Raw genomic sequence first — 14,199 nt, 5'->3', positions numbered from 1 at the left:
TCCCATTCTACTTGCAGAAACTTTAGTAAACATCAAAATGTACATTCTATCCAGGATTTTACAGGTTGCCAATAAAGCTAAAATATAGAGAAATATGATCTCTGCTGCTAATTTTCATCAGAGCCCTCACAGCAGCTTTGTGGATCAGCTGATGGTTTTTCAGGATAGTTTTGGGAAGCTCAGTAACAAGGAACTGAAGCAGATTAATCTTGAAGTAACAAATGCATGCTCTAGCTTTTCTGCATCAGTCTGAGACAAGATGTTTGTCATTTAGGACATATTAGAAAGGTGAAAGAAGGCAGATCTAGAAAACTTGTTGACCATTGCTGCACTATCACTTTGTGCTTCTGAACCTGGAAACACGTCTGTACTACAACCACTATAGTATTTTCTGACATAAATAGCTGTCAATAACAATAATTATACTGTCCTTCAGTAACACAATAAATGTAGATATTTACCTTTGCAATGTAGCAACATTTAATCTGTTCATGTGTATGAGTGTGTATATGTGTAAGTATTTGTTTTATATTTATATACCAAATGGGAAACCTCTCTCCTGTAAGCTGACTTGTTAATGTGGGAAATCAGTCCCACAACAAAAAGTTTTATTAGCAAACTTTATGACACTGGAGTCTGAAGAGGCCATGCAGTGAAGGTGATACATGTTGAGAAATGGATGGAGATCTGAAGTCTCATGTTTTTTTTTTTTGTAATGCAGTGTCATAGTTGTGCACACACACTTCAAAGAAAATAACTCACTTTTACTTTTTACTGTTAAACAGCTTTGTGGTTCAAAGAATCTAATTAGGATTTTTTATTTTACCCAACTTTGCATCCAATGTAAAAAAAAAAAACAGGACTTCACCTCAGTTTTATGACAAACTAGTTTAAACATTTATTTTTAAGAATATAATTATTTGAAGTTGACATAAGTGAAATATAATTATTCTGCATTTGTCTTGGCTATGACAGTGAGTTACAATGAGTCCAGCATACAGCTGCTACATACGGTAAAGAAACCAAGGAAGATTTATTCAAAAGATTTATTATACTATTCTGAACATTTTACATGGACAGAGATGATCAACTATGTAAAGCTACAGCACTAAAAATATTGATCTTGATGCAGTCCAGAAAATGCAAGAGGGTAAACAGTGAATAAGAATAATTATTACACACCCAAATCAAAATCAAACAGAAGTTTGCAACAGTCGCATCATCTCTATGATCAACTCAACCTCTTTACTGCAGGTCAGTCAAATGTTAAACGAAAGGTTTTCTCCTGCTCCTTGCGCTGGGTGTCGCACAGTTTGGACACTTCCTCCACTCTTCTCTGCAGGAGAACTGAGTTCTGATCAATCCACTGCAGCGAATCCATGTGGGCGTTGAGAATTTTACAGATCTGCTGAAGCTGAGGAAAAAAAAAAACAAAACAAAACAAAAGAGGATGAGATTAATTATAGCTGCATAACGTCAAACTAGTTTAATGAATTAAAATCAGATCTGATCTTACTGGATCACTGGTGTCTGCTGGACCACTGGATGTGTTCAGGTGTTCAATGATCTCCTTCAGGTCCTGTGACATCCTCTTCAGCTGCGCGTCCACGTTCTCAGCGAGCTTATACGTTCTTTCACGTTCCTCATCAGCATTCTGCATGTAGATGGTTCCACTCTGCTCCTTCACCGACTCCTCCAGTGGGCAAAGCAAATCCTCCAGCTCCTTTTGTTGGGACAGAATGAAATCTAGCTCCTGGTTTAGCCTCCTTTGGTCCAGCTTCACCTTCTCCATCTCCTTATGCAGGGATGTGATCTTCTCCCCGTTCTCCACCAGCATTCGGTCCCAGGCGTTCACCTGAGTTGCCTGCTGTAAGAAATGTCTTTCTTGGTCCTCAAGCTCAAGACTCCACTTGTTTATGAGTCCCTCTAGCTGGGCGTAGGTCATTACTGGAGGAGCTGCAGTAGTAGTGATTGTTGTGGCTGCTGCAGTTGTTGTGGTGCTTGTGCTGGATGCAGGTTTGAATCCCAGTGTAAAGCCTGTAGCGGCACCTACTGTTGCAGCTGCACTTGTGGCAGTGGAGACTGGGGCAGAGGTGCTGGGGGCTGACCCCAGAGGTTTGAGTGTAAAAGATAAACCACTCCCAGCTGCTGGGGCTGTTGTAGTGCCCACTGATAAAGGTGGAGGTGCTCCCAAAGTAAAGCCTGTAACTGCTGCAGCGGCGGCCACACCAGTTGTGATGACAGGTGAAGCAAAGAGAGTTGGACCTATATTTGGAGCCGCCAGGGTTGACGCAGGAGGAGCGGGGGTTGTTGAAGGTTTAACCCCAAAGTTAAATCCTCCTCCTTGGCTTGCTGGGGCTGTAGCGGTGGATGCTGGCTGGGGCTGGGGCTGGGTGATGTTGGAAGGTGCAGTGGTGCCGAAGCTGAACCCGCCTCCTGTTGCAGCAGCTGTAGAGGGCGCAGCTGTGGTCACTTGAACTTTGGGAGCTCCAAAACTAAACCCACCAAATGACAGGCCACTTGATGCTGTTGTTGCTGTAGTTCCGGCAGGCTGCGGTTGTGGTTGCGCTTGTACTTGAGGAGCAGTTCCGAAACTGAAGCCCCCACCTGCTGGAGCAGCAGTGCTGGTCTGTGCAGACAACCCGCCTCCCAGTGTGAACCCTGACCCCGCAGCTGGAGCTGGAGCTGCTGTGGAGCCCATAGCTAATCCTGTTGCTGATGTGGTTTGAGGAGTTGCAGTCAGGCCAAATGTGGAGTTAGGTGTCCCAAAAGAGAATCCCCCGCCGCCTGCAGAGCTCTTTGCTGGTGTACCAAAGCTGAAACCGCCGGTGGGATTGGTGCTGGGCTGCGTGGAAGTGCCGAAGGTGAAACCTCCTCCAGAGGCTGCCGGTGTGGAGTTGGTTAAACTGAAGCCCGTGCTGGGGGCAGCAGCTGTGGTCTTCTGAGCTCCAAAAGTGAAGCCCGTAGACTGTCCAAAGTTAAACCCGCCACTCATTTTGTTTTTAGGGTTAAAAAAACAACGTTAGCTAACGCACAAAATGGTCACTTCCTCGCTGAAGCTTAGTAGCTTTTGGCGGGTGGCAAACACGAGCGGGTTTAACTCAAATTATCAAAAAAACTCTGCGTCTATTATATAGACTTTCCGGCACGTTATTGGCGAGTAAAATAAATCACTATCTTCTTAACAGCGCTTTCAAATCAACAGGAACCAAAACTTAACAACATATCCGTCAAGAAAACGTGGCCAGATGAAGCGACATTTTCTCAAGCAGGCATTTGTGTTGCTACCTAAAGGAAATGACGGCAGTTAATTTTTTTTTTATGTTGGCAGTTAGAAAGTAACTTCCGGGTTTTTCGGCCTGACCTCGGTCTGTCACATACGAAATCCCGCCTTTTTTGTATATGGACAGACAAACCGAAATTTGATTGGTTCAGCTTTTGCCTGGCAGCCAAGCCTCTGAAAGAGAAAACGGCGTTGATGTTACCAAAGAGTAAGTAAAGGACAAGAAAACTATGGTATGATCAGCACATATCCTGTGCAGATAAAAAATCAAAGGGACTTTAAACAACAAAAATGCTGTACTATATCGTCCTAGTCAACATTGTTGTCCATCGTGCAAATCAATGCATAAAAAACAATAACAAAAAAGGGACGTAACTATCGAGAGTGTTACAATATAATTAATCGAGTCTTAATTCGCTTTTTTGGTAATAGGGACCATTACATTTCTTTTAAATGCTGTTATAACTTTAGAAACAATTTTAGTTTTAGTTCACAGCGTTATTTCTTGATTATGTGAGAAAATCTACTGTATATATATATTTATATATATATATATATATATATATATATATATATATATATATATATATATATATATATGTGTGTGTGTGTGTGTTTGTGTGTGTGTGTGTGTGTGTGTAGCCTCTTTCGTTTTGTTTTTGTTTTTTTTTTTTTTGGGGGGGGGGGGGGTGTATTGTTTTTGTTATGTAAACACACTTTGTTCAATAAAGTTTTAACACGTACCCTAACGGCCATTTAAGGTCATAGACCTATTTAGGTATGCGTACGTCTATTCTCTTGATAGTAAAGACTCTTTGTGTTAGCTAGCCACGCACAGTGCGCTTTGCCTGTTGGCTTTCAGCCTGTAAGGAGGATTTAGTAGGGACCACCTGAAGTAAAGGACGATGCACAAAATGGATCTTAAAATCCTGTGCATATGCAAGATGACAGAACATTGATTATTCAACGAGTGTATTTGAAGTTGCTGAGTTTAGCCGAGAAGCAAGTGTTAAGAATAGTCAACAGAGACCTGGAGGTTTTGTTGTGGACGCCACTTCCTTCATAATTACCATTTCAGTTTGAAACACCAGATCAACGTGAACCCATACAGGACGCGTCAATATGAGGCTTCTAAGGTTTTTGAGGAGCAGCGTCTCAATAGGAAAGGACATCGACTATTATTCCAAATTTTCTCCTTCTCCTCTTTCAATGAAGCAGTTTCTGGATTTTGGTAAGAGGTGCTTCACACAAACACAGACAGCCACAATGCATGAATAATTAGCCCCTAACCTTAACCTTCTGTTATTCATTTATTTATTTTTCTATTTAATCATACCCATCAACTATCTGACATCCCTTAGTTTGTAAGTAGGGCTCAGATCCCAGACTGGGTACTACTGAAAAGGTGTCTCTTCTGTTCCTGGTTCCTGGTGCTCTGTGGGTTAAGTTAGTTTAACTGAACAACAACAATGAAAAACAAAAAAGGCACGTCACGTTCTTATTATACAACTTTTATCATATATTTATAGTTCATCAAGGGTTCTGTGTGGATGCAGCTTTTGATGTAATCAAGTTTAGCTGGCGGTGGATAGAAAAACAAACTAGTTAAAGCAGCATGACCAGATTTTATATTGAGTCTTTAAAATTTATAAGTTCTCCTTAGTTCCATCCAGATGAGAGAGAATCAGCTCTTATGGCATTAATTCCTTTAAGTTCACTGAGGCCACATTTGGGTTGTTCCCTTTGTATTAAGGGTTAAGGTTTTGTGAAACAATGTGTAAATAGAGGTGAAACAGCCTGGGGATGGAGGTCTCATGGGTGGTTCTAAATGGCTTCTTTTTCCCCTTGCTTTGACCGGGTGCTGTTTCTGCTGTGTCAAGACGTGCTTGCCTTTGTAAAGTTCTGGGCACTGCATGGTGCACTGGACTGCACACACAAGCTTGTATTTGGCTGTTTTATCCTTATAGGGTGAAGTAATTTGTCCGAGTGTCCTCAGACCCGATTCCATTCGGATAAAAACAGTTTCATCCTAAGGACAACTAGTAATTGAACAATAGAAGTAGCTGGGGATGTTACGGATCAGTTCACTTGTGAATTATTATAAATACAAGGATAGTGAAAACAGAGACATTTTACAGATAAAATATTCATAGGAAAAAGAATCAGGTTTGTTCAATACAGGGCAATAAAAACACAGAAGTACTTTTTGTACTTTTTTCCTTCCTCCAGGTTCAGAAAATGCATGTGAGAAAACATCCTTCGCCTTCCTCAGACAGGAGTTACCCGTGAGGCTGGCCAACATTATGAAGGAGATCAACTTGTTGCCTGATAACTTACTGAGGACTCCATCAGTCAGTTTGGTCCAGAGCTGGTATGCAGGTTGTTTTTCTCATAAACTATACCTCTGCTACAGCCTGCCATCAGGAAGTGATCATTTTTGTTTTCTCTGTGCAGGTACATGCAAAGTTTTCAGGAGATTCTTGAGTTCAAAGACAAAAATGCAGACGATGAGAAAGTTACATATGAGTAAGTTTTTATATTTAATAATGTAAATAGCCCTTGTTTCTGTGGTTTATTTTAATCTTTTTTTTTTTCTTTTTTTTTTTGGCTTTGATCAGTTTCACAGATGCTGTGATAAAAATCCGAAATCGCCACAATGATGTCATACCCACCATGGCTCAGGGGGTTGTGGAGTACAAAGAGACGTACGGCACAGACCCGGTCGTCAGCCAGAACGTTCAGTATTTTCTGGATCGTTTCTACATGAGCAGGATATCCATCAGGATGCTGCTCAACCAGCACAGTAAGCAGCGTTAGTTACCATTTGCAGCAGTAGCCAGAATCCGCCCCTAAAAAAGAGATCAGAGGCGTAAATTTGCTGGACACCTGGTCGCCACCTTAATCTGTTTACCAGAATGGGAGTCTTCAGCTTGTCAACATATCTGCTGCTGCAAACCAAGAATCAACAGACCACACCCAAAAGGCTTGAAACAAGATTCAGCTTATCTACAGCTACAGATGAGTGAGTTGTTGATTCAAGTTTGCAGCGTTTAAGTACAAAGAGATCAGTAGTCTATCTGGATTCACATGAGGATAGATTGTAGGCAAACGTTCCTTTAGGGAAAAGAGCCGCTCCTTCATCTTCCTCTTATTATTAACTGCTGTGATCAGGAAAAAAAGCACCACATTTTAATGATGGTCAGCTGTTGGTTTTTCACTTAATATACACGTGCTGTGTGAGCTCTCTGTCAGGTCCACAGGTTTTATTAAACAAGAATTTTTTTAACATACCTTTAGGAAACATGTAAAACATTAAATCTTTTTGTGTTGTGTCAGATTTGAACTGAAGATAGATAAGACAATAGCCTGTGTTTTCTAACAGGTCACAGCTACAGCTAAACCACAGGAGTTCGAGCATTTACTCAGTATTGTTCTGAAAAAGCTCCCAATTTTTTTAGCATATACCATGGACAGGCTTATGAAGACCTTTTTTATTTTTTTATTTTATTTTATTCTCAAGACCTTACAGCAACGTACATAGCCACCTGGTTACAGTCGGTCTTTCTCTTGTTATCCAGTAATAACAAAATGAGCACAGAACATATGAAAAAAAACAAAGGGACAGAAAAAAAAAGTGTCAATAGTAACAGAAAATTAACCGCGAGTAGCTCAGAAACTGTGGGTTGAAAACAGTAACTGAATTCAGATCTGAGGGTCGAGTAATTTGCAAACTTGTCCACACTGAGGTACATTTTACCTGAATATTTAGGGAATATCGTTAACTGACTTATTTATGAGACAACAAACCTACATGCACTAGTTCATATCTAAGGTCTTCCAGCTTGATGCATCAGCAGTTCTTTGCAGAAAGATTCAGCTCATGTTGCTTTATCTCTACCAGAGACTGTTACAACATGTCTGTTTTACAGGGAATAAACAACGTAATACATAAGCCACAGACTACTTATCACAAACCCCCTGGAAACTAAATATTAACAGATTAAAGTTGCTGTCTTGATTCTTTGCATAATGTTGCATAATTTGTTCTGTGCCTTGGGAGGACCTTGTGAAGACAGCAAAACACATCAAGTCAGTGAAACTGTGTGGTGTGAAAGGATCTTTTTCAAAGATGAGCACTCAAACCACCACACCGACCAGGAACCCACACTTAGATTTGATGACACCACTGGCCTCACAGTTCCCACACTTTTTCTAACCCACATGGAGTGTGTGGATTTTGTACTATGAACAAAGCAAAGAGCTGTGTGTTATTATTTCAGGAGGATTGTTAGTTTTGGCTGTAATATAGATGTGGAATGGAGAAATAATAGATGCAAGCACCTCCTCTTTTATCATTTCGCTGCTCCCCACATGTAAGCAGAACACACACATCTAGCTTACGACGTCAGTACAAAGCCCCCACTTCCTGGTCTACCGTAATAACCCCTGTAATCCGCAGGCACATTACGCAAATAGAGTCAGCCTATATACTAGCGTATTTGACAAAATACACATTAAGAGCAATGCCGGCTAATCGAGAGGTTTGGGAGGATTCCCAGTGGGCTGCATTACTTTTGGGCTGGCGTCCCGGCTTATGTGAAAAAGGCGCTTTTATTTATTTAGTTTATTGATCTTTGAAAATGTGTACTTGCATTATTATTATTATATTAGTTGAGAATGGTCTCAAAATGACACATTAGCGCTTTGCGCAATATTATCGTTTATCGCGATAATTTCTGAGAAAATTTATCGTACAGCTAAATTTGTTATCGTGACAGGCCTAGGTGTCTGGTCAAATTCCTTTTGTGTGCTGTAACAGATGAGTGGCTGATAATTAGTTATACATCTTTAACTTAGACCTGAACTGGGAGACATTTGAACTTTCTAAAGATTTCTTATATTTGAGGATATTTTCCTTCCTAATAATAAACACTTCACACTCATGCCTTCAGCTCTCCTGTTTGGTGGGAAGGTCAAGGTGAATCCTGCACACCCTAAACAGATCGGCAGTATTGATCCACACTGTTGTGTCAGTGAGGTTATCAAAGGTAAGGCTGATCTTTTTTTAAGACTCGGTTGTTCTATGAGGAAGGTGCCAGGGCAGTTTCAGACTTTGTTGTTCATGTTTTCAATATACTATCATGTACTGAAATTAAAACAAAGCACTTTGTTGCAGACGCCTATGAAAATGCAAGAAACCTTTGTGACCGGTATTACATGAACTCTCCTGAGCTGGTACTGGAGGAATTCAATGGTAAATTGTTGGGATGTTAGAGCAAAATGCATGCAGACAGATTCTCTTAAAACATTATTAATGAATAAATCTGTATGAATGGCCCAGTTCAAAGATATCTAATGTGTAACCATCTGTTTGTCCCAACAGCCAAAGAGCCAGAAAACCCTGTCACTGTGGTCTATGTTCCATCTCATTTGTATCACATGGTGTTTGAACTATTTAAGGTGAGATTCCTGTGTTGGCCTTTCAGTCGCCCTCACAGTTCCTGCAAAACTGTGTCCTTCTGTTATAATTATGTTGCAGAACGCCATGCGGGCCACCATGGAGTTATATGGAGATTCGATGGAGTATCCACCTGTGCATGCACAGATTGCTCTGGGAACTGAAGATCTCACAGTCAAAGTAAGTGTGTGCTGCACCTCAACGTCACTGCTTTTAAGATGGTTGAGATTTGTGGCTTTTTTTCTTTTTTTTTTTTGCTGAGGATGTGTTCATACAGTTTTTTTTTCTTTGTAAGGTGAGTGATCGTGGTGGCGGTGTGCCACTGCGTAAGATCGAGAGGCTGTTTACCTACACGTACTCCACAGCTCCACGGCCTAGCATCGACGGTTCGCGCGCTGCTCCTCTGGTTAGTGACGTCTGAATGTGAAAAGTGAAACTCTTCCTGCTTTGTTCAAATTCTTGAAATAACTCAGTCCTACTTGAGCTGCCTCTTATATCACATGAGAAGTAATGAGATGCTTTTGCTTCAAGTAAAACCCCTGCAGCTGTAACTGGAAGTTTTTAATTAACTCTGTTCAGTATACTGTATAGACCATGCAGTGACCACGTTCCCTGGCAACTTCCGTGCCACCATGTGATCTCTCATCTGCAGCCATACCTGTACTTGTACAGTGGGATGCAACATTTCTACCATAGTCAACGCAGCTACAAAGTTTGTGTGAAAGCCATTATAACATGTTAGGAATCTTGCGTGAGTGGATTGAGGCAGTATAGTAATAATCTTCCATGTAATGCAGGTCATGTAGGCTTTAAAGTGAGTAACTTCCTGTCACCAGGGGGCGGGGCTATGGCACTGACATTCAGGATTTCAGCATGTTCAGTGTGGTGCAGATTGGGTATTGTATAAAAGAGTTAATGAATACGATGCTTGATGGAGAAACAAACTTTGACATGTCTTTTGAAAATTTTTTTGATAACTGTTATTCCCACATGACTTTAGTGTTCTGACCATAACTGGAATTTGGTGTAGATTGGGTGTTTCTATGTTAGAATTATATCAATTAGATTTTTAATGGTGAAACATTAAAATTCAAGGGGCTGTATTAACCAAAACTGACACTTTTCATAACTTTTAAGCACACAGGTGTAAGAAGTGAGCTGACCAATTTTCATGGTCATATGATGAATTCTGTAGGTGAAGTCTGATCAAATAAATTGTCAAAATAAAGGGCAAAAACAGGGTACTTCCTGTACATTTTAGTCTATGCTTTCAGGAACTTTTTTTTCTGCTTCGGTGTGCTCTACATGTATGCACACTTTCATCAAAATCCAAGCATCTCTGGGACTGTGCTGCCAAAAAAAAAAGAAGACTATTTTAGTTTTTTTTTGGCATTACCTCAGATTTCATCATCATGGATAGATTTGGTGAAAAAAAAATAATATTTTTTTTTATGTTTGGGGAAAGATGAATGTACGATCTGACAAAGTTTCAAGTATATTGGAAAAATCATTGAAAAGTAGGACAGCACAGAATACTAGAAAATACTTAATGTAACCAGTAAGTGGCACTGTTGTGCCAGCAGGAAACCGACTTAGAGTTATAAACCCAATAGTAAACAATAGTAATTGCCCTAGCAGGGGGCTGAGCTTTGGCTTGACAAAATCTAGACATCATTCATTGAGACTGACATCAAACATGAGTGATTTAGCAGAAAGCTGGTTGTACATGGAAGTTATAACAACTTCCTGTTTCATTACGAAATATCAAATTTTGAGGGGCCGCCACATCAACGCCTCACGATTTTGATAATGGAAATGTTTAAAAAAGCAATTCATTTACTGGAAGAATAGCAGAGGAGGAGAAAAAGAAACACTTGCATCCACCTTTGCTGCTCAGGCCTAAATAAAAGAAACTTTTGTTAAACCTTTTTAAGCACATCAGTGTGCAGCAGGTCGGTGATAATTCATCAACTTTTGCTGGAAAAAGTCTAAACTACTGTAGAATCAAACAAAAATCAGAACATATACTTGCTGACTTTCCAGATGTTTCCACCACATCAGTCTTCCTCAGCTGCCATAGATGAAGTTCAACTGATTGAAATCCTGCAGGACTTATTTGTCATTAGATCTGTCATTTATCGTACTCTGTTGAGTTGAAACTTTATATAAACTGGTGTCTCCACCCCCTCAGGCTGGTTACGGGTATGGACTGCCCATCTCTCGACTCTATGCTCGATACTTCCAGGGTGACCTGAAGCTGTACTCGCTGGAGGGTTATGGAACTGATGCTGTGATCTACATCCGGGTGAGTTAAGATTCATAGCAGCACTGTTGGTGTTTGTCCTGCAAAAAATAAGGCTGCATCAACGATTTCTTCTCTTAATCGTACTTCAGGCACTGTCCACAGAGTCAATTGAGAGACTTCCAGTGTACAACAAGTCAGTCTGGAAACACTACAAGACCATCCATGAGGCTGATGACTGGTGTGTCCCAAGCAAAGAGCCAAAGGACATGACAACTTTTCGTAGTTTCTGAAACCAAATTGTTTCTGTAGCAGTGTGCAAGAGAAGGTATTGTAAATAAGTACAAAGACGTGTGTGTATTTGCGTGATGCCACTGGAACTGATTTGTTTATAAAGACAACTCGAGTGAAAAAGGAATGACAGGAGAAAGTTTTAGTGTCATATAATATAGTTTTATAAGAAGCCACAGATACCATCAATATTAACAACCACAAGTAATCACGACCAGGTTTCCACACACACATCAGAGTGTAAGCTAAGCAGTACTGGAGTTATAAGGCTGGTGCCCATATTGACCAGCAGTTAGTCCTGTCGGGTGGACAAAGTACTGTTGTTCCATAGTGTATTTTCTCCAAGTCAAAATGTTCAGGATTTTAGTTTGAACTATTATTTTTTTGATGCTTTGAGAACAGAGTTTCATTAACTCTTGTGGGTTGTACCAGAGGGAAGAACTATGATTTATGGCATTAGGGAACTAAAGTGTGAACCGTGTCAATGTCAAATTATCTTTAGAGTTTGGTTTGAGTTCGCGCTGCTGTTTACAGATTTTATTAAGCTAAAAATAAGCTGCTAGTATGAAGAGATTCTTTCTCCTGCTTCTGTGATGTGATCAAATAAGTATTCACTGTTAGAAAAAAAAGAAAAAACACTATTGCACTATTAATTTTAGCATGCGATAAAAGTGGATTAACTAGAATCTGTTACAGCTGACAGAAAAACAAACTGCCATTTTATTGTGTCAATGTTACTGGTTTTTGTTCAATTGCAAACAAGACTCAGTCACCTATAACCAAGTCTGTCATTATTGGGTCCTGTGGTTGTATTTATGACTCATACAGTTGAAGCTTGAGTTCATCATTTCCATTGTTGCACTATAAGCACTTAACTGAGTGGATCATTTTTAATAAACATCTAACGGGGTTATGTAGTGTAAAAGCTCTATGCAAATGGTGTTGAGGGGGAACAAAAACAAATATAAAAACTATTTGTTAGTCTTTATGACAGATTTCTGCCCTGTTTGGTTTACCTGCAGCTCCAGTACACTGTTTTAGGGCATTAAAATTGGTGTGTGTGTCCAACATGATGCCCTATTGAAGCAAATGCTTGAATAAATTATTTTGAATGAAAGTGTTTATTCTTGACAGAACATGAACTGATCTTTAATAACTGCACATTCTGCAAAAATATGTTAACTCCATCTAATTGTGGTCAGTGTTGAGTCAGGTCTGTTAAACTGATGTACTAAATGGAGGAGCGGCGACGAGGAAACAACACAAGCCATGTTAGGGGAAAATTAGTTTATTGATGCTGTTTGTACCAAGAATTACTTGTATACTTGCGATTCAGAAAAGTTTTCTAGCGGTCCTACATGTCATATTGTGTACAGAACATGCTTAAGAAAGAAATAATTTCAGTTTGGTCGTGAACTTTCAATGTTCAGTTCCCATTCATACATGACACAGCTCCCAACACACAAGACCTTGTCATATGCTCATCCTACCTTCAAAAGGACCAGCGAGGTACACATGCTAGTGTATTTAAGTAGCGCATCGTGGTACCATCTCAGCGATAGTTTGAGTAGGCGACAGCGCAGCTGCGGTCACCTGGTCCCTACTTGTTGCCCTTTTAGCAAGAATCAATGGCCTAGCTATTCTACTTAGTAGAAAAATTTAGATAGTATAAAATAAATGGAATTAAAAAAAAAAGATAGTTAGCAGGCACATGTATAAAACTTATTTATACATTTAAAACCTGTTGCCCATTGAAGATTAAAAGACAAATATAGTGCTTTTATTCTGAACTGTACAGTAACTTCCTGCAAAGAGCTGAACAGGGAATCAGGCATATTTCAGCAAAAAATATAAAATGTAAAAAAAAAAAAAAAGGCAGTATACATTTGACTTCCATAAGTAAATATGTGCATAATCTGCAAGAACTAAAATATATCTGAATACAGACTTTCATGATCATAGCTTCTAGCTTTTTAGTGGCAATTATGTTAGAATATTCATTTTGTTCCCATACCTAATTTTACATTCCCCATTTTAGTTAAAATGGTTCAAGCTAAGTTAATGTTTTGAAATAAAAAAAAATTACAACGTGAACATAAATCAGACAGACATATTCTGCAGTCTTCGACATCAGCAATGTGAGACAACAGTCAATTCATCAACTGTACAAAGTTTAACCCGTGGAGGGGCACAGGAACTAATCCCAGATCAAACTGGAAAGGGAGCCAGTCCAACAGAGATGGAAAAATCATTCATGTTCAAATTCAGACCTATGGCCAATTTAAAAATTGTCTTTGGACTATAAAAAGAAGCTGAACGCATCATGAGACAAGCTGCACGAGGAGGTCCCAGCTGACCAGCAGGTTTAAGGAGAAAGTGCAACCTCCTGAAACGAACACCATGAAACCAGGTTGCAATAATGTTTCTCAGAGTCCTGTGTGGTGATGAACTCTATGGGATGCCTTAATTGAAAGTACAGAGCCGATACCTCAGCAGACGGAGTCGGTTGTGACGGGCAGTCTCCCACTGCGTCGACCTTCTTTCTCTTTTTTCTCTCGCTGTTTCTCCAGCTTCTCCTGGGCCTTCCGCATATCTTTCAGCTTCTTCTTTATTGCTGAACGGTGACTTTGACTTGATACACCAAGTGCCTGAAGTGAAAAAAAATGTACTGGTTTGTTATGTCACAGTATAAGTAAACAAATCAAACAAATATATAATCTTTTATTGTTTCATCTCAGCTTCATTTTCTAAAATGTAATCTACTTTCCTTGACATCCTAATCACATGCCTTTCCACACCCACAACCCAAAGAATGAAACTTTAGTTTGGAAAGAAAAAAAGAAAACATCTGGCCACAAGGTGGCAATAACAGGCTTACTGTTGTTTTTGCAGTTACAGACAGGTTTTATAACTCCAAATACACCA

The 14,199-nt window shown here is 39.8% G+C and overlaps 3 protein-coding genes across 3 annotated transcripts in view; 1 reads left to right on the top strand and 2 right to left on the bottom strand.

The window, feature by feature from the left end:
- Positions 1-871: 871 nt before the first annotated feature.
- On the bottom strand, positions 872-3,313 carry nup62l (nucleoporin 62 like). Its single transcript, XM_042001952.1, has 2 exons — positions 1,517-3,313; positions 872-1,414 (listed from the first exon to the last, which is right to left on the bottom strand). The coding sequence occupies exons 1-2, from the start codon at positions 2,993-2,995 to the stop codon at positions 1,256-1,258; spliced, it is 1,638 nt and encodes a 545-aa protein (XP_041857886.1). The 5' UTR covers positions 2,996-3,313; the 3' UTR covers positions 872-1,255.
- Positions 3,314-4,057: 744 nt separating this feature from the next.
- pdk1 (pyruvate dehydrogenase kinase, isozyme 1) lies at positions 4,058-12,183 on the top strand. Its single transcript, XM_042001953.1, has 11 exons — positions 4,058-4,514; positions 5,513-5,654; positions 5,738-5,809; positions 5,902-6,086; positions 8,236-8,331; positions 8,460-8,537; positions 8,667-8,743; positions 8,823-8,921; positions 9,037-9,147; positions 10,933-11,046; positions 11,136-12,183. Exons 1-11 carry the CDS (start codon positions 4,406-4,408, stop codon positions 11,274-11,276), a joined length of 1,224 nt encoding a protein of 407 aa, XP_041857887.1. The 5' UTR covers positions 4,058-4,405; the 3' UTR covers positions 11,277-12,183.
- A 363-nt stretch (positions 12,184-12,546) lies between these two features.
- The window catches only part of ppp1r9ala (protein phosphatase 1 regulatory subunit 9A-like A), a 28,190-nt gene continuing 26,537 nt past the window's right edge, over positions 12,547-14,199 (bottom strand). Inside the window, 1 exon segment of the mRNA XM_042001948.1 lies at positions 12,547-13,922. Coding sequence (XP_041857882.1) covers positions 13,764-13,922 — 159 coding nt within the window. The 3' untranslated portion in view covers positions 12,547-13,763.

The sequence above is a fragment of the Melanotaenia boesemani genome, chromosome 12, assembly GCF_017639745.1.
Source record: "Melanotaenia boesemani isolate fMelBoe1 chromosome 12, fMelBoe1.pri, whole genome shotgun sequence".
Classification (NCBI taxonomy): Eukaryota; Metazoa; Chordata; class Actinopteri; order Atheriniformes; family Melanotaeniidae; genus Melanotaenia; species Melanotaenia boesemani.
The sequence above is the reverse complement of the archived record's forward strand: the minus strand, read 5'-3'. Positions and strand labels throughout refer to the sequence as shown.